The sequence below is a fragment of the Amphibalanus amphitrite genome, unplaced genomic scaffold (assembly GCF_019059575.1).
Source record: "Amphibalanus amphitrite isolate SeventyFive unplaced genomic scaffold, NRLGWU_Aamphi_draft 000518F_arrow, whole genome shotgun sequence".
Taxonomy (NCBI): domain Eukaryota; kingdom Metazoa; phylum Arthropoda; class Thecostraca; order Balanomorpha; family Balanidae; genus Amphibalanus; species Amphibalanus amphitrite.
Genome location: NW_024882012.1, coordinates 52,591 through 78,998, shown reverse-complemented (window position 1 = coordinate 78,998; position 26,408 = coordinate 52,591). Strand labels below are relative to the sequence as shown.

The 26,408-nt window shown below is 45.7% G+C and overlaps 1 protein-coding gene across 9 annotated transcripts in view; it reads left to right on the top strand.

Moving 5' to 3' along the window:
* The window catches only part of LOC122393141 (protein bric-a-brac 1-like), a 65,860-nt gene extending 40,538 nt beyond the window's left edge, over window positions 1–25,322 (top strand). The window contains exons 6-7 of one of the 9 annotated variants that reach the window (XR_006258646.1): window positions 8,569–8,901; window positions 9,259–10,223. Coding sequence is in view for 8 of the 9 variants with exons in the window: in XM_043388823.1 (XP_043244758.1) it covers window positions 24,516–24,763 (248 nt within the window). In the remaining variant the exon portion in view is untranslated. Of the gene's footprint in view, window positions 1–6; window positions 881–1,410; window positions 2,831–3,262; window positions 4,743–5,301; window positions 6,246–6,755; window positions 7,725–8,568; window positions 8,902–9,258; window positions 10,224–11,324; window positions 12,498–20,123; window positions 21,270–24,515 lie in introns of those variants that run through there. The other 8 variants (XM_043388823.1, XM_043388828.1, XM_043388827.1 and 5 more) reach the window with 8 other exon arrangements.
* The last annotated feature ends 1,086 nt before the right edge of the window (window positions 25,323–26,408 follow it).

Sequence of the window (26,408 nt, the reverse complement as noted above, 5' to 3'; positions counted from 1 at the left end):
CCACAGGTTCTTACTCATGCGATACCTGCGGTCGACTCTACCACAACCGCGACTCACTAGTTCGGCACATCAAATCGCACCAAGGAGATACAACATGTCCTGTGTGCTCCAAGAGCTATAGCAGGGTGTTCCACCTGAGGAGTCACTTGCTGACTGCACACAGGCTGTCACCAGAAGAGGTTAGGACTCTGGTTCCGATGAGGTTTAACCCAAACCGACCAATGGGCCCGTTCTGAGGTACAAAGTGCTGAAAGTGAAGGATCACACTTCGAAGGACTGATGTGGAAATGTTTTGTGGTGGTGTGATAAAGAAGTGTGACAATGAAGGATGTTTGATGCGTGAGCACGAGCGTTTGTATTTTGGAAGGAGTGGTCTAGCACAGGGTGATGTGTAGCCGGAATAGTTTGCTTTGTGGTAATACGAGATGGAGATCCTGTATGTGTATAATACGAATCATTATTGTAGCCCCAGAAAATTGTTAGACGTTATGTCAGTGCCTCACCAAGAAGTTGCCTTGCGATATTTTGAGGAGTATCCGAACATGTCCTAGAATTGCCGTTTGTCATCTGTAGTCCAGGATGTGCCTTGCATTGTAAAGCGTTCTTCACAACGACTTGTTTCGCTTTTTGTATCCAGCACGGTGTCAGAATGGAATTTTTCGATGCCCTTCCATTTTTTCTTCTGGTTTTTGATGAATGGGTGCACGCGCTGGTGACAAGCATTGCATTTTTTATGTGTGGTGGGGTTTCCTTCATTTTCTGTGGCTTTCGCTGTTTCAATAAACCAAAAATGTTCTTCAAATCTTGTTTGGGTACTAATCGACATGCTAGTTAAGATAGGCGATAAGGCTCCATCATTACATGAGTTACCTTTTTAAACCCTTGTTATACGAATGGCTCGTGCAGTTCCGGACACACCAAGTTCAGCTTCGAGGAGCACCCGAAATGTTGATGCGCTTCATTACTAGTTTTCCATTTCGTTTCTCTTAGAAGACTTAGAAGGAAGAATGAATATTTTTTCTTAGAAGGAAAAAGAATGAATATTTTCCTCATCGTCTCTAGAAGCCCTGAAACGTGCAGGTGTACGTACCTAAAGGCAACTGAGTCTGAGTGCTGGTTTTGCGCCTTTCCGACATGTGACTTGGCCCGTCTAACCTCAGTATTGGTTGCATGCCTATAGCTTTTACATGGCATAGCTCCAAATTAGCAATATCGGCACTTTCCAATTATTCATAACTTCTGCCTTTCATGCATTCATTCATTTTATAACCCCTTTCGCGCTATATTAATTGTTACGGTCGCCAGAAAGATGGTAACCAACGCAATGCGAGCTCCCCTAAAACCCAAACATCATTGCTTGGTCGCCTTCAAACCCAGTCATCATCTAACCCCACCCATCCCCTTCCACAGGTCAGCATATCTGCGATATATGTGGCCGAAGCTACTCAGGTCGCGTCAATCTCAACCACCACCGCAAAGTCCACGCTGGCGTCACTGGGTGTCGCATATGTGGACGAGTTCTCAGCAAAGTGGCGGACCTTCGCGCCCATCTGCAGTTCGTGCATCATCTACCGCCGGAACAGATAAGGCAGATGGTACCTACACGGAAGCGAAGGCAGTGAAGCGGGGAGTGAAGTGCGAAAGAAGAGAAGAAAGAAGAGTAGGTGGAGCGATGAAGAATGCGTTGCGTGGCTGTGCATCGTGGATGGAAATGTAGCAGGACAGTTGGACACGTATGTCGCCATGAGCTGGCTAACGCGGACTTCAGTTCGGTGACCAGTGGAAAGAAAAGAAACTGTGGATAGCCGAGTGCGCGAGGCAACGCAGTGGTCATGGAAGGTTTACGGAATGGTCGTCACCTATCGCATGACGAAAAGCACAGCACGGTCTTGACAGATCGTCGAATAGACCAAGCGGTGTAGTGAATTAGTGATGCTTCGGCCAGCCTCAAGGACAGGCGAATGAGGAAGATAATCTTCGATGGTTCAGTGCGGTGTGCCTAACGAGGACTATATAGGCAAAGCGATGGTTGCCTGAGTGACGACTCGCAGGGCGCGAACAAGGACGACTTACGGTGCGTTTCAGTCTCATGGGCAGGCTGTGGATGTTGTTACACCGTGCTGCCAGCGTCGAAGGTAGGAAACTGTGTGAAGAGGCCGGTTGTTTAGATATTGTAACAACCGGGCGACTAAAGTGACAAAGTGTTGGCAATGCCACTGTGGAAATCGGTGTGATTGGTTAGCGAAGCGGCCGGTGCCTCAGACAAACTGGAGCCCAACTGTTTTAAAACAAGTTCGAACTTAGCCAAGAGTGGGTCGATGTTGTGCATGGTGCGAATGATATGAGAGTGAAATGCTGACATATACAGAGCGTGGGGACTATGCTGACTGCTGTGGTGAACGGATTTTGGTGTTTGAAGGTTATGTGTAAATGTTAATGTAAATACGACTGGCTTCCTCATCTGCCCTTTCCAAAAGCTGACTGTTGATGCCGGGTTTTTAATGTGTATAAAGCACAGCTTTTGACGAGTGAGGCCTCTGAACTCAGTTGCGCCCGTGGTGTGGAAAAAATTGCATCAACTTTGTGGTTGGTTTTTGCTCCCACTTGAATCGTTTCGATGCACATTTCGCCACTCTTTTGTGCCATCATCTTTACCGTGCTGTTTGTGACTGTCCTTATACGCGTGGAACTGAGCTCGAACAAAGGTAACCTGGGGCGAACACTTTTCGCGTGAGTAAGTGAGAAAGTAAGGCTTTGGATTTCACTGTTTCTATATAAAATATGTTTGGGCTAGTTCCGAATACAATGCTGTTCTTGCGATGGTATGTTTTATTGTTGTTTTCCTTCACCCGCGACTTTTTACATTCAGATACGTTGTCGCACGTACTGAGTATTTTCAAACATGAGCATTGACCATTAGACCACTCTTTTTCGATGATTTCGCATAAGAACCGGTCAGTTGGTTTATTTCTTTTATTCACATCAAATGCTTCGAAATGTGAGCATGGAAAGATAAGTGTCTCTTAAAGAACTTAGAAGGTCTTGAAACCGGGGGATGGTGGCGAGGAAGATGGGGATGGTGAAATGAAAGAGAGAGGTGAAAAGTAGGAAAATGCAAGGTATTGGGAGAGCTGAAATGGTACGGAAATTGTAAGAAAACAAAGGAAACAATGATGGCTACACGTGCATGAATTCATAAAGAATATAGAACTCTATAACCCATCTCATGCCACAGTTAGCTAACACTCCTCCATTTCCGCAGATTCGGGACCACCGTTCAGCTGCGATATCTGCGGACGTTCGTACTCCAAACGCGACTCCATGATCCAACACCGCAAGGCCCATCTCGGCGCAACAACGTGTGTTATCTGCGGCAAAGTCCAAGGAAGGGTTCCCGATCTTCGTGTTCACCTAAAGACGAAGCATAAACTGACGTTGGACCAGATTTATGCGTTGGTTCCGATGAGTCAGACGAGGCGATCGGGAGCAGCGGGGAAACCTTCGGAGTGAGGTGTGTGTGAGGTGGAACGATCGTGGAACGTTGGTGGTGAAGAGGATTGAACGGTTAGGATGGATTGTAGGAATGACGAAAAGGAACGAGCAGCGTATGGATGGGTTGCATGAATGAAGGACGAGGATGGCTTGGAATGAACAGTTTTCGTTGTGCTACGTAGGCTTGGAGGAAAGCAGACTTCGTTTTTCTTGTGACTCTTAGGTTGTGAAATGTATATGAATTGGTACTTTGGTGCAAGTGTCTGCTGGCACTAATCATGATTGAACAGTGTCAAGAATGAAAGATAAACTTAAAAGCTTAAGACGTAGTGCGAAAATGTGGCGTGTGTGATTTTAGCCTTTGTATATAGTGTGTACAATAGCGTTTAATGACATCTCTTATGTGTAGTTGTGTGCTCGGATACTGGGGCTGAGTAGCGTATAGGTAAAGGGAAGCTCGGTGTTGATGAATATTTGTTGGCGAATGCATTAGCGTCCACATTTGGTGTGAAAAGTTCTTAGAAATGTAGGCATTTGAGACTCTGTATAGTAGGAAATAACTAGCGAAGACTATGTTTTAGTTTCGGGGATAAAGGCATCAAGAAAATCGCTGGATGTCAGAAGTGCGTGGGATCTCAGTGCTGATGACTCCATTCGCTCTGGGGCTGTACATTTCTCACCTTTCCTCCGACGCTTTGGGTGGATAGTGAGCTTGAGGTTATGTATATTTGTATGAACTAATTAATGCATTGTTTAGATCGAATAGTGCCTGAGAAACTGTATTTGGTCAAGGACGTAGGTATTTGGCAGGCCAAACGGGGAAAAAATTAATTAATGAGTTACGCTGTAGAATATTAGTCGTGTCCCATCTGTGAACATTTTATGAACTGTACTACAGCATATGAATATGTAGCATCCGCCACTTTGTTTGCATTCACTTATGTGAGGTGGAAGACTCTGCAGCGGCTAATAACTTGCAACATTCATTAAAAAAAACTTAAAGGTTTTACAATGTGTGGCTTTGTTAGATAACATTTTTTTAACCTTGCGATAAAGGCCCAACTTAACGCAGGCCGTATATTTGTGTGTTTTTTATACTGGTACCTTAACCTGACATCGTTTATGTTGCATGCTTTTCGAATTTGGTTGTTCGTCTTTTTATATGTGGGCTGTATTCATTTCTTCGCATTTATGGATTATTTGGTCAGTTTCGCAATGTAGATAAACGACCTAGAATAAAAAACGCATTTTCTATGGCGTTTGAAGAAGGTTCCTACGTTTCACGCACGAGAACTGAAGCAGAAAAAAATCCTTAACTAATTAAACCCTTTTATCTAACCTCTCGAATGTCATGATCACTATTGCCAGTAACAAGAGTAGCTGACATTAAAACTGATAGTATTTGCCAGGCCACGTGCATTTATCAAGCCAGAATTCAGGACGCCAGTTCATGGTGGCGCAGCCGGGGACACCTATCAAAAGCATGGGTGGCACTGGGAAACGAACCCGGGTTCTCCCGAACCCGAACCAATGCCTTATAATCCCTTTCCCTAACCGCAACCCCACAACTCCTAGATAGCACGTTTTCTAGAACAAGGCACACATCTTTCCGTTGTGCTCTCGCAAACCGAAATCATCTAGCTTCGTTTCTCCGTTTCATCGTTTATCCGGTTAACTAAAAACATCACTAACCTCTTACCGACGTTTACCAGCCTACAAGCCCAAAAAAGACACACATGTTTGAGACTGAAAGAATATCGCTTCTTCCATCAAACTACCCCATCGCTAACTTTTCTTTTCTCTCCACAGATGGCGCTCATCGCTGCGACATATGTGGACGTTCCTATCAGTACCGCGATTCCCTGAATCACCACAAGAAAGTGCATTCGGGAAGCACCACGTGCTCAATTTGTTTGCGCGTTTGCAGTAAAGTAGCCGATCTCAGGAGTCATCTGCGAAGACAGCATGGCTTGTCGCTAGAAGAGATCCGGGCTATGGTACCAACTAGAGAGAAGTGGGCACCTAGGCAAAGCTGGCAGGTCTAGCCGATGTCTACCTTGCCATACCTGGCTAGCAGGTCTGGAGAGGTTTCGGCCTCGATACAGCTGGCAGGCTTAGGCAAGTGTGTGTGCGTGTTCTGGCACAACTGGCCGACTTAGGCAACTGTATGATTTGATGGAAATCGTAAGCGTCATAAATGTGTGCCTTTGCAAAGCTTGCAGCTTTAGCTATTGTCCGCCTTGGCGAAGCTGGCAGGTTTAGCTGATAGGCGTCTTGGGAAAGCTGGCAGGCTTGGCAAGTGTGTGCTGTGACACAGCTAGCAGGTTTAGGCGAGTGTGTGTGTGTGTGTGTTTGAGCACATCCAGCAGGTTTAGCTAGTGGGTTCACCAGTAATGCGTTTTATGGTTCGTTAGATAGTATCTGGCATGCGCAGAGCTGACATGTTTAGTTTGGGTTTAGCTTGTAAAGATTCACTGGGTCATGTGGTGTAATCTAATTTGTCTACGGGCACGGATCGCTGTTTGAATGGCGTTTATTCAGCTGGGTGATGTTGGGACTTCCAAGTGCTTTCGGCTGCTGCTTTGTTTGTTCTTGTGGCATTGTTTTTATCAATTCCCTGGGTCGTCATGGTTGAAAAGAGTTATAGGTAACAGTAGTTTGTCACTGTATGCAAAATATTTGGCTCTGAGTACCAATGCACTCTAGTTTTATTCGTGTTAATTGTGTGGATAATAAATAAATTCACTTACCGCTTCAATGTTTTCTCTTTATATTCTCTCCACTTTGTAAGTGCGGATAAATCAGCTGTTGGTTCTACGTGGTTCTACCCTTGGTTATGTATGTGCTGTAAGCTCTATCCCAGACATGGCTTGAAAGAGCTGCTGAATATGTCGAGATGTGTTACATTTGAACATCAGCCAACATTTCAGACTTCGCAATGGTTTTGATATCGTGGACATGACAACGCTTGGGGTCGCGTTTTGTTAAGTTGTGCTGATTTATCCGAAAAGTAGCACGTCGCAAACGTAACCTTTAAAAAGAGCTTTGGAGCTCACATAATTGAGCATACTGGAAAACGTCGGTGAGAATAAAAAGAGTGAGGCATATGATTTTAATGTAGCATTTACATTAGCAGAATTGCAAAAAAAAGAACTCCGCCAAACATTATCGCAATCCTCCACTTACGCATCAATCCTCCATATTATACCTACAATACACCCCAACCACCATACTCTTGTCTAACCCCTCATTTTGTCCCACAGATTACCCGTACCGGTGTGACATCTGCGGTAAAGGCTACCAATACCGGGAGTCTCGGAACCACCACCGTCACGTGCACTTCGGATCTACAATATGCACGCTGTGTGGAAAAATGTGCCATAGAGTGGCCGCTTTGCGCGCACATCTACAGAAGCAGCATGGGCTTACGACAGAGCAAGTTAGAGCGATTGTGCCGACAAGGAAATGGAAAAGGGCTTCGGCGCCCGGGGCACGACCCGAGTGAATGTCACGGGGTAGCGTGGTGGTAATGTTAGCGAGGAACTTGGACTGAACTTGAACGAGGACTGTTTTGGTGTAAATAATGGTACGAGTGGGAAGAAGCGTGCTTCGCTCAAGCATATTCTCTGTAATAGGTAGGTAGGCGCTGTCCTTCTGTGCACCAACAGAATCTTTCGAGTGATTTCACCCATGTAAAACGGAGCTGCGTCTCATAAAGGGTGAATTCTCGAGTGAGGACGAATGAGGGGAGGCTTGAGTGTTGAGCCAAGAAAGAGAGTCGCGTAATCGAAGGTACTCGCTTGTTCAAAGGAAGTTGCACTTACAAGGAGAATTGCGTTCATTTGCGAAATTTCTTTTTCATGGAATGATCCATACGAAGGAGTTTTTTCTTGCAAGGAACTTCTCGCCTGTTACGTTCACTGTGTCGAAGCGAGTACCTACTCAGTTACTAGTTAGAATCTGTGTACAAAATGTGGAGAGAGTTAAGTTCGGCGATGTGCGCTGCAAACTGAGCAGCAAAACGTCCTTTACCTTTATGAGTTACCTTGTATGCCTACCTACGCACGATTGTGACTAGATGATATTTCTGAACAGCGTCCAGTCAGTAGGCAGTGTTTGTACCTATGTGTAAGTGTGTTAGTTCCTGCGCTGGTAGTGATGGGTATGTCCAAGGCCCACGCAACTATAGTGTAGTTGGTTTAAATAAAGTTCTCAGTTTTTTTTTTCTGTGCAATGCAAGCAATGGTTGTTGAAGTTCTTACCCCGCGTTCGATGTCTTTCGGACGGCGAAGATTTTACGTCGTCCGGCCAATCACGTTCCATAACCACAGCCGAGCCCCCGCTAACCTTGAACGCGATTGGCCGGACGACGTAGGATCTTCGTCGTCCGAGAGACATCGAACGCAGGGTTAATTTACAAAGTCAGGTGCGCGCTAGGAGGCGTAGGAAAGGCATTCGAGGGAAAGACTGGCTCAATGCCAATAATCAATGCCATTGCAATCACTGGTTCTGCTGATTTATCCGAAAACTATAGTCTAGCAAACCTAAGAAAGAACGGATTTAAAGTGCTACGGTCGTTGATGCATGCGCATTCATATTGTGAGAGCACATTTTCTCACAACTTTTCACACAAATTTCTCCGAACCATTCATTTCAAGTGAGCAAAATACGTGCAAAGTGATTCAGGCGCTTTAACTCCTTTCTTTCTTAGGTTTGCCAGACTATAAGACGTCACAAATTGAACTTCAGTTTACATGATTGAGCATATTGCAAAACGTAGTTGACAAAAGATGAGTGAGGCATATGATTCTAATTTAGCATAAACATTAGCAGACTTTTCTAGAAAATCACTGCGGAACACTTGGGTACCTTGGCTACATGAGCAAGTGAATACGCATCAGGAACGTATTTCCCTATTCGCTATCATTGTAGTCCGTTTGTACTACCCTTCTACCCTGCACATGTAACCCCGGTCACTATCACAACTCTCCATTGACACATTAAGCCCCACGTTATGCCTAACAATACACCCATACGCTAACCACTCTTTTCTAACTTCTACATCTTGTTCCACAGATTACCCGCACCGATGTGAAATTTGCGGTCGTGGCTACCAAACTCGCGACTCCCTAAATCATCATCGCCACGTGCACTTTGGCTCTACAAGATGCACACTGTGCGGGAAGACCTGTTCCAAGGTGGCTGCCCTGCGAGCACATCTTCAGACGCAGCATGGACTTACGCCGCAGCAAGTTAGGGCGCTTGTGCCAACAAGGAATAGGGTTTCGTTGTCTGGGGGGTGGCCTGTGTGAATGTCACGAGGGAGGATGTGTGAGCATAGGCGGCGGAACGGGGAGGGCACCGGGGCACCGTGCCTCCCTTTGATTTTGGCATTTTAACATTAGCCCTATGGGCCGGTCCCGTAGCTCAGTTGGTTAGAGCGTTGGACTCCGCGTGGTGAGAGCACGCGTTCCCGGGTATGACAGTCCGGGTTCGAAGCGCTACGGGCGCTCGACATTTATGGGCCTCCTGACAGGTATGGTTGCGGTTGGTCGCAGGCCGTAGCCAGGCGAAGTCAGCGAGGGGACCGGCCGTGCGCGGCTTTGTGCGCACGTTAAACTTTGGACTCTAAATTCTGCCATAGAACTGGAATTGCTCGATCGGAGGGTAGAGGGCAGGGTCATCGCAACAAGTTTCGCTTAGCGGTGGCTCTGTCCTTGTGAATCCTTCCCATCAAAAGGTTCGGACTAAATTTATAAAAAAAAAATGGGCGTTGCATGGAAAGAATGGGACCAAAAGTCGGCAGTGCCTCCCCCCCCCCCGTAATTGAAAGTGTTCCGCCGCTGCTGTGTGTGAGGCGGTGATGGTGGAGAAGATGTTGACTGTTTTGGTGGAAATAATGGTGCGAGTGGTAGAAGCGTGTCTTGCTCAAGCATCTTATGATCTGAGGCCATTGTTATGAAATAAAATCGAGTCATCCGCTGCAACTCAAAATCAACCCGAATTGACCAGCTTCTCGTTCTTATAAAGAAAATAAACGTGGTTAATGGTAACGCATCCTACGTCTCCTTTTTTTTTTGCTCAGAATTAGGAATAAAATTCGCAGCCGGCTCGGATTTTGTTTTAGAATAATGGTGTCTGTTTTATAATAGGTATTGTTCTTCCGCACGAACATAATCTCTGTTTGATTTTGTCAATGTAAAACCGAGCTGCTGCTGCGTCTCCTGAAGGGTGACCTCTCGAATGAGGACCAGTGAGGAGAGGCTTGAGTGTTGAGCACAAAGGGGGTCACGTAATCCGAACTTGCTTGTATAGCGGTAGTAGCGCGTACAAAGGGAATTCCGTTCATGAGGAAATGGAGTTTTTTTTTTAATGGAATGACCTATACGAAGTAACTATTTTTATTTTTGCAACGGGCTTCTCACCTCCTATGCCCGCGATGTATAAGCAAGGACTTCAGTGAGAGTATGTGTGCATCGTGTGTATAGAGTTTGACTTGGAAATGCACAGACTGACCAAAACGTTCTTTACCTCACTTAATAAATAACTATAGGTAAGATGACCTCCTATAGGTACGGCTTTTAACAGATGATATAACCGAGAAAAAAAAACATCCAGTAAGTAGGCGATGTGTACATATTGTGTGTGTTCTGGCGCTGGTACAATGGTTATATCTGATGCTAACTCAACATTAGCGTAGTGGTGCTGGTGTAAATAAATTTTGAATGTAATTCTGTTTATGAGCATGTGGTGTAAACGCTCTCTATTTCTCCCGGCGCTGCTTAGGAAGGCCACATTCTTCCAGTGGCATTGCAAAGCTATAGCTACGCGCCAAGATGTGTGAGAAAGGCATTCAAGGGAAAGGTGTGTAATCGCTATTGTACTCGTGATCTGAATCGTCTCCAATAAATTGATTAATTGATCAATGGAGACAAATATATATTTATTCGTCTCCAATCTTCAAGCAACATATATTTGCATGCATGTGGCATGCACTTTCATGTATGGGTATCATATTCAAGAATCTGGGAAAATTATTGACTATGTCATGCTTTATAGTCTCTCATTTTCAGAATACCTTTTTGCTTTTTTCCTTGCCTTTTGCCTGCCAATGCTTTTTTGACTTTTTCAAGCTAATGCTTTTCGGCATTCATTGGATTGTCTTATAAGGCTTGTGTAGTTCGTCACTAGTATATTGTTAAGTTATCTGTTATAAACAAACGTTTAATGCTATCTTTATACTTCTGCGACATATTTGACACTTGATCATCTAATTAGAAATAAACATGAATATGTTAATTCGCCACGATATAATCACATCACCATATAATCACCACGGTATAATCACCATCAACGAGCGAACTTACCATGCTCCTCTCTTTTCTGGCAGATCCTTTGTACCACCATATTACGTGCTGTGACATATATGGAAAATGTTCCTCCCACCGTGACTCCCTTGCTAACCAATGAACCAACCACTAGCCACGGTCATGGGTGGAGCTTTTTGAGCGAAGCTGGTGGGGCAAATGTCATCAAACCTAGAATGTCCAATTGTTTAGTTAGATAAAGTGCAACACTGAATCAATTTTCTTTCATTGCAGATATAATATTTTGCATTACACTGACATTTCAAAGCTCCTCAATGTTTTAAAGAGATTGGTTTGCTAAGCAACAAAGTCCTACAAATCAGCTGAAGTTGGTGGGGAAAACCCTTATTGGTGGGGCAAAATGGCAAGTTGGTGGGGCAGCCGCCCCACCAAATGAACAGGAAGCTCCGCCTGCGCCTCCGCCAGTGGACCAACCACTAACTACCGTCTTTTTCTGTCCGGCAGCTCTTCCGTATCGCTGTAACACCTGTGGAAAACACTACTCCTGCTACAGCTCCCTGTCTCACCACAAGAAGGTGCACTCGGGAACCACGACATGCTCGCTTTGTTGGCGAGTTTGCAGTAAAGTAGCTTACCTGAGGGAGCATCTGAGGACACAACATGGCTTGACGCCGGATCAGATCAGGGCCATGGTTCCAACAAGAGATCGGGTGCAGTATGACATGCTGCCGATGTAGGGGGAGAGGTCCTGGAAAAGGAAACGGAAGACGACTGGGAGGTCCTGGAGCGTCGACAAGTCTCTGGGGAACGCTGGAGCGTCCTTGAAAACGTTAACGGAGGTTTTTGGCAACCCTGGAGCGTCCTTCGAACGTCAGTGAATGTTCTGGAAAGAAAGTCCACGGAAATTTGAAGGCACCGAGAACTTCAACAAAGAACCCTGGAAAGCCTCTGTGAAGAAAGTCTCTGTGGAATATCTTTGGAAACCCTATAAAGCATCTTGAAATATTAACGAAGATCCTGAAAAGTCCCGTATAACTTCAGTGAAAGACCCTGTACTGTGTAACCCTGGATTGGCGACGAAATGCCCCTGTAGGGACGATGCAACGAGGGACCCTGGAAAATCTGGAACGACGGCGTAAGACTCCGAAACCTGAGCCCTGAGAATTGTAACTCGATGCTAATGATGGAGTAAAGAATAGCAGAAGTACATTGCCGCGATGATGGCGCCTTACGAGATAACTTGGCCATGGATAATGTCTTCAATGATAGCTAGGTACCCGTAGCTTTGACAGTCTAATGTATAACATGTCTCTTTTCGTATATCTGGATGTGAAAGCTCATCCGCTTACGTGTGAAATATTGCACTCACTGTATTGACGTTTGACTTCAGTTGAGGAGACGAGTGCGTGCGTTAGCGTTCGATTTGCGATCATATTTCGTTCACCTCCTTCGAACATTGTCCAGAGTCGAAAGACCTTTGTCTGAAACTTGAGCCGGTAACATATATCAGCTTGTTAGCTGTAGTTATCTTTGGTGTGATTATTGCTTACTTCTCTGCTATTTCTGGCGTTACTTCTGGTTTGCAGTAGGTTAGGTATGCTTTGTTGAGTGTGCATTGCGTTTCAACAATGAAAAATGTGTAAATATATCGATTGCTGTCCACTGTGCAGTTTATAGGTATTTTCTTGTCGTTTCTTGGCGCCTGCTTGGGCATTTTAGCCTTTTTTACTGAGGTTCAGTTGCAGGGGATATTTGATCTCAGTTTCCAGTCTCCATAGGCATTAACAATTCGTGAATTTGGATTTTCAATGTACCGTAAAGTGGGGCTATTTGAGACAGTGGGGCTATTTGACAGTATTTAAAATAGCTATAAAATGAAGATCGTATATTTTTGTGTGATATTTTTGCTCAGGGAGGTGTGGAATCGAGCAGTAAATCGCCTGAGCAAATAATTAACCCGCGCCCCAGTGGCGGTCTCAGCCAACTTCGCCCTAGTGGGGGGGGGGGGGGGGCATATGTTACCACCCACCTCTAACTCAAAAACTAAGAGGGCTAGAAAGACGCGGTAAAAAGCAGTCGATAGCTCTCAATGCGTACGTTTGAAAGTATTTCGGTCATTTTTCACCTTAGAGCAATATTGGGGTCACCAGAGGTCATCAAAGGTCAAAATTTGCCAATTGTCATTATATTTTTCAGAAAACATGCCGCTATCACAGGAACTATGGTAGCTAGAAAAACGCATTGAAGTACAAACGATAGCTTTTGAACTCTTCTTTTGAAAAGGTCATTATCAATATTGACCTCAGGTCAACGGTTTAGCCTCCAGAGGGCAAAAACTCCAAAAATAGCTGTTTTAACGAAAAGTGTTTTTCGACGATAACTTTCGACTACAAAAAGCCACGACATTTTTATTGCCAGAATCGTGTTCCCCTCGCCGAGACGCGTCGAATGAACTATAATTTGACCTTGAAAGGTCAACTTGAAAATTTGACCTCAGGTCAAGGTCATGACCTTACCGAAAAAGGTCATGTTGCATATCAGTCGATGCGTCTCAACAAGACAAACACAATGAGACCATCCCCAGCGTTCTATCTCTTTCCAATCGCGAGTTATTGGCAAAAAACTGTTTGTAGCCTCAAGTGACCTCGGATGACCTGTCTAGAGGCTATCAGCAAAACTGACACCTTGGTCATCACGAGTGGACTAAATCATTGTGATTCTGAAATATTTGGACTGTTCCGATGCGTACACACGGATCTAGAGGCATTTTCATTTTTCTCCATTGACTTGTAATGGAAAGGTCACGGCACTGACCTGACCTTAGGTCACGGATATAAAAAATCCGAGATATACAAATTGTAGGCGCCCATAACAGCATGCAATCCACCAAGTTTCAAACCTTTCTCACAAACACTGCAGGCTGGACATGATTGCAAACTTTTTTTTAGGCTTGGTCAGTTAACTTGACCTGGTGACCTGACCTGACATGACCTGGGGTCAAAAATTTCACACATTGTCCAAAATTGATGTACCAAAAGCTACCCCAAGCGGTTTTTTATTTACACGCAAAAAACGCGACAGGGTGGTAACATATGCCCCCCCCCCCCACTGGGGCGAAGGTTAAGCATAAATTTTAAGTGGTTTTATTTTATAGCAATTTTAAATACTGTCTCAAATAGCCCCAATGTCTCAAATAGCCCCACCTTACGGTAATGAAGAAGCATTTTTGACAAGAGACCCTAACACATCATTGAAGGTAATAAGCTTTTTATATCATATCCAGGACACTTTCTATGGGGTGCAAAAAATGCGTGATAAACGTCCAGTACTTGAAAATGTTTTCTTGCCTATCATTACAAAATCTTATGTAAATATCTTCTGTTTACCTACCTTGTAATTCATTTTAATCAACTGACTTCCAAGTAAGAGTTGCGACCAGGGCTGCGGAGTCGATGGATTTTCGGCGACTCCGACTCCGACTCCGACTCCGGATTTCAAAAACCAGCTCCGACTCCAACTCCGACTCCGGGCAGAATTGTCGACTCCGACCGACTCCAACTCCCGACTCCGACTCCGCAGACCTAGCAGGGCTGCGGAATCGACAGATTTTCGGTGACTCCGACTCCGGCTCGGGTTTCTAAAATCGACTCCGACTCCGACTCCCACTCCGGTCACAACTGTCGACTCCGACCGACTCCGACTCCGACTCCGCAGCCCTGGTTGCGACTTTTTTCAGGATAAGCGCGAACAAAATGTGTGTTGAAATCCGCCCTGAAAATATTTTTTGGATCGCGCTCGCGAGGAATATTGTAGATATACCTAATCATAATGAGGATGTATTCGTCGAACGTGGCTATATTCTTTCCTTCGAAAGTAGTATGTAAAGTCGCTGAAAAATATATTTTTGCACTTTAAAAATGCCTCTCTCTCTCTCTCTCTCTCTCTCTCTCTCTCTCTCTCTCTCTCTCTCTCTCTCTCTCTCTCAACTCTCCCTCTTCCGACAGCTCCCTTTTATCCGCCTTAAAATATCAGTTTTACGTTATACGAGACAATAACATCTGTAGGGGAGATCCGTGTAAGACGCCCAGGGTCGGTAAGAGGCCCCATCGCTTTTTTTACCAAACCAATAATGTTATTTATTTTTTAATGTTCTTGTAAAGCAGAAGCCCTCTTGAAACAACAACTCACGAAACCTGAGGTATCAGCAGTGGCGGATCTACGTTGGGGCAAAATGGGCAATTGCCCCCCCTAAACGGAAAACCTCTGGGCAAACATATCTTTTTGCCCCCCCTAAAAAAACTACAACTTGAATACTAAAAATATGGTGTTTGAAAAGAAAATGTGAAATAAATGGAGGACTAGAAGGTTGTCATATTCGTGATATTAAGTTGTGAGCTGATAAAAAGTCCTCCGCCCCATGAATGTCAGTCCATCATCCATCAGCAGTGCTACTACTGCTTTTTACTGCTACTACAATCGCGGCTTTTTCATGAGCCATACCGTTATCTAACGGCACTGGCGGTCGCAGCCGCTAGAAAAAGGGGGGGGGGGCCAAACTCACACTCGCGGGACATAACATTTATCCGTCACCGGAGGGGGGGGGGGGTGATCGGCTAATTTTTACGTCCACGAGGCGCCGTGCAGTTGGCACTAATTATGCTTCATCCATGTCATTCTTGCGTCGAATCTTTAAGCACAATTTAAGGCAAAATCACCAGTTCTGCATTTCCCGTCCCACGGTGTTTCCACCGGTCGGGCCACTGCACCATGGCGACGGATCGGTGTAGCATATACTGGAAGGTCGGGCACGCGGATTTATGACCTTACCACTATAAAACAATTCGGAAAAGTACAGATACCTACCTCTTGCTTTGAACAAGCATGTGAAACCCAGAGAGCATTTTCAGACTATGACATTTACCCATATAGTTGTGTGGCGGCGGGAGAGAGTAGGTACACCGACCTCTGGAGACCAAAGGTTCCTGGCTTTCAAAATTGGCATCTGAGGGCCGCGCGTTACTCCTGCGGGCTTCGTAACGGCTCTATTGGGGCTCACTCAACCTACCTAGTTCTCATGCTGAAAAGACTGGCCCTGAGCCCTGAGGATTTCATCAGTCTCTGCCAGCCCCAAGACCCACAACGGCTCATGGGGTCCCGATGTCGAAATATGAGGGAATCTACGCGGGACCATCAGGACGTAAAGTGATCTCGATCAGGACCAACGTAAGGCTGTACAGGAGTCTGCGTAAGCCCTCTGATCTTCAGAAGCCCACCCATTTATGTTTTCACTTAGAGGCCAGATTAGGGCCATCAGAGACCAGTACAGGGCCTGCAAACTGCAAAGGCCAGTAGTTTGAGACCATCAGAGACCGAGTTGGGCTCTCAGAGGCTAATGTGGGTCCTTACTCATTACAGGCCAACATGGGGCCCTCAGATGTCAGCGTGGGGCTCTAAAAGACCGGCATGGGCCGTCGTTGGACCCCAGAGGCCAGCAGAGGGCCCTCAAAGGCCAAGATGGGCCCTCCTCAGAGGCCAATGCAGGCCCTTAGAGGCCGGCATCGGGTCTTTAGCAGCCAGTGCGGGGCCCTCATTGGCACCTAAAGGTTCGTCTCAGGACACCAGAGACAGAAATAAGGCCACCAGAGACCGGTGTGAGACGCTCAGACGCCGGTTGGGGCCCCTGAGGCCGGTTAGGGGCCCTCATAGGCCAGATGTGGGGCTTAAGAGGTCGATGTGGGCTCTTAGCGGCCAACGTGGGCGCTTGACCGCCACTGAAGTTCCCTCAGAGGTCAGTGTAGGACGCTCAAAGACCGGCGTGGGAGCTATATTAATAGCTTGGAGTGGGTTTTTTGAGCCTCGTGACGATCGAATAAGGGCCAGGGCCCCATACACCTATGGAGGCCCATCGGTTATTTGAGGGGGGGGGGGGGAAATGATATAATGGCCCCCTTTATTGGCCTTTGGGGGGCATGGCCCTGATGCCCCCCCCCACGTGACCGCCACTGTGTACACATTACACACAGGCCTCTGAGATTGCATACTAGCTCATGCAAACTCTATGCAGGCCCCGGAGGTCCCACGCTAATCCTTAACCCTATTTCCTGGGGGGGGGGGGCCTCAGGAGCCCCCCTGAGGTTTTTTGGTTATTTCTCCCAAACGCGTTGAGCTAGGAAGCTCAAATTTTCTGACTTTTCCTAAAAGGCTTCTACGCAACATGTCTGAAAATTTTGAGTTGATCTGACCTCAGGTCAGGTCACCAGAGGCGGTTTGGTGACCCTACCTCAGAAAAGTTTGCAATCACGCCAGAGCTAGAGTTTTTGACCGATCAATTTCTTCTCTTCAGGGTTTAGTTAGGGTACCAGTATGTGCAATTTGTATATCTCGGAATTTTGATATCGGTGACCTAAGGTCAGGTCAATTTCGCGACCACCCCATTATAAGTCAATGGGGGAAAAATCAACTCCCTGTTTTTACCACTAAAACGGGTCGGAATGGCCCCATATACCATACATGACTTCATATACGATCAACCTTCACTACCTTGAGGTCTGTTTTGCTGTTGGGCAGCTGTGAGGTCATGTGACGTCATCAAAGGTCACCAAAGGTTTTTGGCCAATAACTCCGTACAGGAACAAGATACAGACGCGTGCGTGGTCTCATTGTGTTCAGCTCGTCAAGACGCATCGAATGATATACATGATGACCTCGAGGTCACGTGACCTGAGGTCAACCTTTGACCTTGACCTTTCGAGGTCAACATATATATCATTCGATGCGGATTGACAAGAGGATCACGATGATGCCCTTAGTTTGTTCCTATCTTGACTAATTCGAAAGTTATTCGAGAAAAACTCTCCATATCTAGCGCCGCCATTTTGACTTTTTCGACCCCTGTGACGTCATCTTTGACCTGACCTGAAAATGACCTTTGTAAAAATTGTAGATCTTGGCCATGCGTATCCGATGCCGTTTACCGCTTGTCGCTATCTTGCTTCGTTCTCCAGATCTCAGGGGGGGGGGGGCCGAATCGGCCCCCCCCCGCCAGTTTCTTGTCCCGGCGGAGCCCGCCAGGAATAGGGTTAAGAAACCAAGCCGGCATACGGCGTCACCACCGGGCTTCTGAGGTGCACAGCACCAACCCATGAGATCTTACTTTAGTGTCATAGAGCCACGCTCATTTGGCATGGCCCACCCGCCACTGCCGAAGAGGGTCTCATGCCAGCCATTGCTGGGCCTACGAGAGCCTCAAGTAAACCCACGCTGATATTCCATATAAGATCCGACCTTAATCGTGAACCGGTGCCAGCGACGCTGACCGCCAAATTGACAGAATGCGAAGCTGAGCCCACTCATGAGTAAAATTTACGTCCTTTGATGGCGCAAGAAAGAAAATGAAACAAACAAAAAGCTTTCTAGGACTTTTGTTCGATCTGAAAGGTGGGGCCAAAAGATAGTATGGCCCCACCTTTCAGCACCAAAGGGGGACCATGGCCCCCGTGCCCCCCCCCCTGGGACCGCCTATGTCTAACGGGGACAAACACAGAACGGCTCAGTCAGAGCTTTTGGTTTGCGAGGTGTTGGAGAAGCTCAGTATGTTGTGGGAACTTGACGCTGTTCAGTGTGATTCCGTTGGCTGTTGCGCTGTGGTCCTATGTAGTCTGTAGAAGCATCGTTTATCTCCTCTCGAAAGTAACACTTATTGTATAATTTTGCTAGCTCGCGAAGTTTAGTCCCAAAGTTAATGAATGTTCATTGTAATTGCATCAATAAATGCAGGACCGAAAACAAATGCGCTGTTCTTCGTCTATTTCTTGTTGGGATTCTTAATCGACTGATCTCATTTTCTATTACCGGAAACAACTGTTAATACGTTTAACTACGTGGCAACCCTGACTGCGTATAGTATCGCAGGTACGCTGATGTGGCCTTTGGTCGTGGGCATTTACACATGAACCTGCTGCTGCGACCCTTATCGGTCTCCGGATACAGAAGCCCTTGAGAACCGGCGCGGGCGGACCTTTCGGACGAGGTCTTGCCGAGGTGAGGCGGGAGGTAGAGGACGGACCGTCCATAGCGCCGATGAGCTATTCTCTAACTATCTCCCGGAGTCAGGGTGGCTGCAATTTTTTTTTTTGCGCTGCCCTGGCTTGGCCGGACTGACAAAAATGTAAAAAAAGATAATTCCCGAAATCCGAGGAGAAAAATAGGGGTAGCTCGTTTTTTTTTTTTGTTCCTAAGACTGGACGTTTGAAATTCTCGCCGACTTGCCTGGCGGCGCAATGTTTGCCCCCCCTAAACTCAAATCCTAGATCCGCCACTGGGTATCAGGTGCGTCGCAGCGACTTTTGGTAAGCCTGTTTCTGTTTTTGCCCCTTTACTTGCTAGATATATGCATCTTTATCACCCTTATATATCTGAAAAAACAATGGCTATCAAATGCAATCTTTTCTCATCGAAATTGTCACATGTTAGCTTCAGAATAGACCGTGTTCTGGTGCGCTGCAAATGTCTCATAAACCATAAATATTGTGGACGTTAAAACACTGTATTTTTTTTAAGAGGCCCTCCCTTCGAGGATGATAAAACGCCCCCCGATAAAAAAACGCCCCCGATGCTAAAACGCCTGCACCTGCGGCAGGCGTGGCATTCTTTTTTCAAGGAGTTTGTTTTTGTTTCTTTTTTCTGTTTCTTTTCTTAGAGGTTATAGGTAGGTACAATTTTCGTTGGTCATCAGCGTTTGGTTGTGCTAGTTTTCGCATTGTTCGAGCGCTTTGGAAGTGTTATTGGTTTCGATAACACCGTATTTGCTTAGCTTTTCGAAATAAAAGGCCTTGCAGCTGTGTTCGCAAAGCGTCTTTTACAAGTCGACTTGACTTTTAAAACGCCCGAGGGGGGGGGGGGGGCGTCTTACCATACCCATAGTGTAAGAGGCCCTTTTGCAACTTTTTCCAAAATGTTAAAGTTTACGGTTTGTGTACCCCCTAGATTCATTTTGAATGCAAATATGTATGGGAAAATGATGCATGCTCACAGCGCATGCACACGTTAGCGCTTAAATATTATCAGTTGTCTAAAAATAGTAACTGAGCTTAAGGGGGGGCCTCCTGCACCACTCTCCCCTAATCTCGCCGCTCCCAAACCTGAAATCATCATCATCATCATCATTATCATCATCATCATTATCATCATTATAGAAAATACATCTATTCAAAGCTATCAAAGCTATGCCCACATGATCAAACAAAACTATTGACCCGCTCTCACGACTCTCACTAACCTCTCTCCCCTGTTTTTTTCCCTCAGCCGATTTCACCTGCTCTACTTGTGGTCGAAACTACTCCAGTCGCGCCTCGCTAGCGCACCACCGCCAGGTTCACCTCGGGGCCACCACCTGTCCACTTTGTGGAATGGTTTCCAGCAAAGTGGATAATCTTCGCGCTCATCTGCGTTCAACGCATAAACTGAGCGTCGAGGAAGTGAGAGCGCTGGTGCCGACAAGATTTAGAAATAGACCCCTGGAGAACTTCTTATAAGATGCTGGACAACGTGCGGGAATGCTGGAAGGGCATGCGAGAATGCTGGAAGGACATGCGAGAATGCTGGAAGAGCGGCTGGAATGCTGAAAGGACAATCTGAAATGCTGGAAGGGCATGCTCGAGTTGATGAAGAGGGAAGTGGAAGAAAAGATTGAGTAAAAAGAGGAGAACAACTTGAACAACAGGATGGTTAGCAACGTTGACTTCGACTGGGATGTTAAGCGCTCGGGATGTCTACTGGAGTTGATGAAGAAGAGGGCGGAAGAAGAGTTGAAGCGCAGGACGTGGGCTGCACAGTGGTTGTGAGTGTTGACTGGAATCCTAGTTGAAATTTCGACTTGGATGGCAGGCTGCACTTGAGCTATTGGCTCATATGTCGTTGAGGATGTCAAATATAATACCTATCTGTGTGAGTTAAAAGTAGTTAGGAGTGTGTTTTGGCCAGTGTTCATTTGGACTAATTAGGTCTGACTTGCTTTGCTAAGTTCGGAACTCAATGGATTCAACGATAGGTGACAACGGTACGCATCGAAGTGTTACATTCCATGAATGCCTGGATATTTCGTACAGGAATCGTGCTGATGTTTAACGTGCTTGTTGCGGTGTTATAATTGCGCAATGCCCGTGCAAAGAGCTTAAGAGGTTAATTCATGTTTCATTTGAGATGATATAAATGTGGTAGTCTTTGGACTGAAGTAAAAGTTACGACACTGCACCTTCGTCATACACAATAGAAAGTTCTGATACATGATTTTCCGTTATACGTGTTTTCTATTTGTAGATATTTTGTTCTTAAATAGCCATGATATCGCTTCTTTGTAAATAGGGCTTTTGTTTGCTAGTACGATTAGGAACCATTTTGGGATGCAATCATATATGCTTGCTGAGTATGAAAATAAAGTTTTCGCATCGAGAATGAATGTTTAACATTCCAGGCGGTGGGGGGCATTTTTTTCCCCGCCCCCCCCTTAGTTTTTTCGATATATCTCGAGAACCGCTGCGCCGATCGTCACCAAACTTTCAATACCCTCCCGGGAGTAGCTAGCGCACATGGTGACCAAATTTTTTTTCCAAAGGCTATGATAGGTTGGCCGCTAATGACGTCAGAGTGACGTCATTTTTGCCATTTTCGACCCAAAAAAGGTTTCGCGGGAAGAGCTGTCAGGCCTACAGCTTCAGAGATACAGAAAAATGACCGTGCTAGAGATAATGAAAAATTTGACCGTGCTATCGAACGTCGTTTGAATTTTCCGGATCCGTCCAGTAGTTTCGGAGATACGATGGGGGGGGGGGGGCAAAAAATGCCCCCCCACCGCGCGGAAGGTGGCTGGGAGGCCCACCGCCTGCCGGGTTAATCTGTGAGCAATGCCGTGTAGTTCAGCATTTATCGCCTGTCAGCTTCAGCCTTCAATGGGAAACGGAATAGACATTATTTTTTGCGTGTGTGACTTTATACCAATACAAATTTAGGTAATCATTAATACATAAGTAAGAGTGAAATATGGAATGCGTTGTTGAGATAAAGATCTTATATTTACGCTCATTTTAATGCTCCTAAGTGGTAGATTTGTCTAGGTAAGCCTGCTTACTGGATCAGCGAAGCGAATGTGAAGGCTATGGGCTAAAGTAAGAAATTGAAATGAATAGACCGTGTTGGACAGAATAGAAAAGGTGTGTGATATTGCATTGAATGACTTTTTTTGCGTGTAACTTTTTAGTTTTCTTGATTTGTTTCTTTTGTCCAGGCGCAGTAATGCTCGACTGTTGAGAGCCATAAGAAAATATTTAATTGGTTTGCACTTTGCCAACCCTGGGCTATAACAGACCAACGTAATGACTAATGATGCTGTCTGTCAGTTGAAAGATGTAAGTTTTGATTCAAAGATTATTTCCATTACCGTTTTTTTTTTTCTGTCTGCACTGTAACTTTCCAACAGAGGCATGGGCCTTATGTCCCCTAATTTTTATCATTTCAACCCCGATTTATCTGTTTTCATGTATGTATCTATGAGAGGTTGGGTAATTGATGTAAATGATCACACAAATACTACTACATACACTTACTAAATTAAATATTCAAACTAAATACACATAGACATACATAGGTACTACATAGGGGAGAGTGGGGTAAGATACCCAGGGTGGGAAAGACCCACCCCCTCTAGCGGCGAAACAAATAGGGTAGACCGGGGCAAGTCGCCCCGCCGAGGTAAAACGCCTCACCGATGTTTCTCGGAACTGGCAGGGTTCTGGGGAAACATCCTCTCTTCTATAAAACGTGCACTATATTATCATTACATGAGCAGACTGGAAAGAAATTGTGATGACTCTTTCGGGAGATATAGCCAAAAATGTGTTTTTTGAGTGATTTTTATGTTTTGTTGTCAGATTATGCATCATGGCGTTCTTTTATGGTCCACATCAGGTTAACGACTTTTATGTATTTTGAACAACTATTGTCTAACGCTTATCATGCCGGGTTGGTTCGTGTTAAATTATGTCTTGCTGGAGTGCAAAGCGTTGGTCTCTGACCGAACTACGTGATGGGGTAAAACGCCCCAGTAGGTCGCGGGAAAAAAGCCCCATGGGGCGTTTTACCTCATGTGTTGTTCGGGGTACCCACTTTCTAATGTTCGGTAGCTGGCGAACAGTAAGTTTCTATGCCTTGATGTGTATTTTTTCCAGCAACTGGATGGCAAAGGAAGTATTAATGTAAGCATTTGCATTGCAATAATTTATTTTTATCTCCCTTGCTATGGTCGTGATACATTAGCATGCGTGTACTGTGTCCCAACCAGTTTGTTTCAGGTTGTTGTTTTATGGCTAACAAATTGTACTGATTAAATGTTCATTCGGTACATTGGGGAAAGATGTCCCCTGCCCTGATGGGGAAAGACGCCCCCTATTTCCGTACGCTGTCCTTCAAGCAACCCGTCGAATCATTTAGTGCATACTTGTGATGAGAGACAAAAGCCGATCTGGGACTATTGAGAGTCCAGTACGGTCGGGTGCTCTCCATGCTGGTCTCTCGGCCACACAACGACTTTTTGGGCGGCATTTGACTCTCAGAGCCCTCATAACGGCCTCTGTGGGCTCCATTATTTACTCCAAGGCCCCTCACGACATCCTTTGAGGGCTCCCACGCTGGCTCCACGGGCCGCGCTAGCATCTGAGGTCCCCACGATGGGCTTGAGGGCCCTCAAGCATCATGAAAACCTATAAGGGCCCCACGACGGTCTCCGAACGCCACCACGGAGGCTCGTTTGGCCGCGCTGGACATGATGGCCCTCACGATGACTTCTGAAGCCCCTCACGACGACTTTTTAGGGCCCTTATGATAGCGTTTAGTGTCTACCGCAGACTCAAAGGGACTACTGATTCCTTCAGGCAATTTACGTGCCCATTTATGTCACTTATAATGCAGGGGGCATCTTCCCCAACGCCAGGGGGCGTCTTTCCCACCCTCTGGGGTAAGATGCCCCCTTTCACTTCTTCAGGAAAATGCTTAATAGCAAAAAAGTTATCATATTTCAGGCACGAAAGTGTGATATTTTTATTTTTTTGAGAAAAATGATGTCGGCTTCCGTTGAAACTCCAAGTTTTTACTTTCCGATTGTCATTTTCGAATAATATATGGCATTGCAAAACCCTTACCTTACCTTACCTTATCGGTTATCGGGTAATAAGGCCACTTAGGCCTGTTGGTCCCGCTCCAATCGAGCATGTGTGACAAGGTAAGAACGAGGCTCTTAGTGGTAGGGAATCGGGATGTTGTGCATCTCGTTCGCCCAGTATCGGTCCAGTCGAGCCTTGAATTGCGCAACCGATGTGGAAAGATGACCAGGGAAAAACCCTGGTCATCTTTCCCCACTCTCCCCTACAAATACTACCTGTTGAGATAAGTTATACTTTTTAAAACAATATGCGTTTATACTCCTACTCATAAATGATTTATGTATACAAATTAGCCCGTACGACCAAACAAACTACCCCCCCCCCCCCCCCTATGATACCTACACTAAAATCAAACCTGTTTTTGTCGGCTGATATTTTAGTTCCAACTTATCTAACAATACCCACCCCAACCAGAATCAAACCCCCAACCCTCACTCGTTTCTGCTTGCTTGCTCAGCTGACCGCCGTCTCTATTTCCCCGCAGGTGGTCTCAATTGCGACGTATGCGGCAAACAGTACCACAGTAAAGACTCGCTGGGTCACCACAGGAAAGTCCACGACGGCTCCACCACATGTCACTTGTGTGGAAAAGTGGCGAGTAAAGTGGCGAGACTGCGATCACATCTACAGGCCGTGCACGGAATGAGTCAGGAGGAGATCGACTCGATAGTGCCCATTCGACGGCGGTACTACGTGAATGAGTTTCTGAATTACAGTTTGGGGAGAATGTAGGTGCGATAGTGGGCAGGTGGTAAAGACAGTACTATGGAAATACATTTTCTATCTGTAAATTTTGGTGCGGGGAGACAAAAAAGGTGCGATGGTGAGACCGAGAGTTCATGCAATTTGGCATGGGGACATGCGTGCACGGTGCATGCAGTTCTGGTAAAAGGATCTCGTCAACAACGGATTTAGGATTTTCGAAAGCCACAAAGTGCCTGTGTGGTCATGGTATTTTTCTCGTGCGTACGTTGACCTCTACTGCAGACAAATATCGAGTGTACAAATTATTCTCGATTGTGAGAGAAGTAGGTACCCGAAATGAGTGTCATTTTAGAATAGGTATTAGGCGCAGGAGTTTTTAGAGCGTAGGAATTGCAGTCGCGCGTCCAAAACCCCGATAAACAAACGTAGGAGTTCGGTGTCAGGGCCTTGCTCGGTGTCTGAGCCGGTCAAGATGTATCGACTGAAAGTCTGGAATGTTTATCGGAATTTGTGACACCTGCGCTGTAAGGTCCTACGATGTACATAATTTACTCACTTTTGGAAATAAATTTTGCACAAAGCCCTAGCCTTTTTCTGGATATTGTTCGGCAATGGATTTTGACTCTTTTTCCACTTTGCTAACTCTGTGCCACCATTCGTGCATCCAGTGATAATTGTGAGTTATGGCACGAAGGTAGTTTTATTCTTGTCCACCAAGATAATTGGGCAACTTTCTCTTCATTCATTATAAGGATAAGTTTCTCTTCATTCACTGTGAATGGTAGAGCTTTCTTTATTCTGGCTGATGCTGGAATGGGGCTTCTTTCTTCTGACTGAGAGTGGTAGGGTTCTCTTCTTCTCACTCAGGATGTTAGGGTTTTCTTTATTCACTGGACCGGTTGAGCTTTCTTTGGGACTGGTAGGCTTCTCTCCTGACTGGGGACGGTGGGATTCTCATTGTTATACGAGGACGTTTGAATAAAATATGAGCTGTCGCTGCTCCGGCCGCTGGTTTAGGTGTCTCGTTCCAGCCCAGTGTTTTTATTTACCTATGCGTTCGTCTCACCCGACCTGAATGCGCAAACAAGGTAGTGAAGGTATTACTGTAGGCCGTTAGGTTGCTACTATAATGCTATATTACATCCTATTTATATTATATCAAATACTACATAGTTATATAATAATAGGTTCTACTATTATATAGTTAGCGTGAGACGTTCGAAATCAAATAAGGATACCTATTGCCACGTAAGTATAGATCGCAGTCAATATAAATTTGGTAATACCTACAAAGGATACAGTTGAGCTGAAAACGAATTTCGGCTGGACGGAAAAATACCTATAAGCAATCAGGCATTGAGCAAACAGTCAATCATGACATCATGTTGAGAAAAGCCTGTATTTCAGTTGCAGAGCATCGTCATTTTCAAATCCGAGTGACTTTTGAAATGAGTATCACTGCGCGGTAGACGTTTCCGTCAGACAATGTTTGCACAACGCCGGTTTCCTATGTTATCGAGCCCACCTCGGCTGTGCCGTTGGCAGTGTCAACAGCACTGAAGAGCTCCCGGCGCGTCGCCACTCTGAAGAGCGGCGGGGAATGCGGCTCCCTGCAATCGGCGGTCAGTTAGCGCCCGTTAGTTTTTACATCTTATTGTAACCACTAACCACA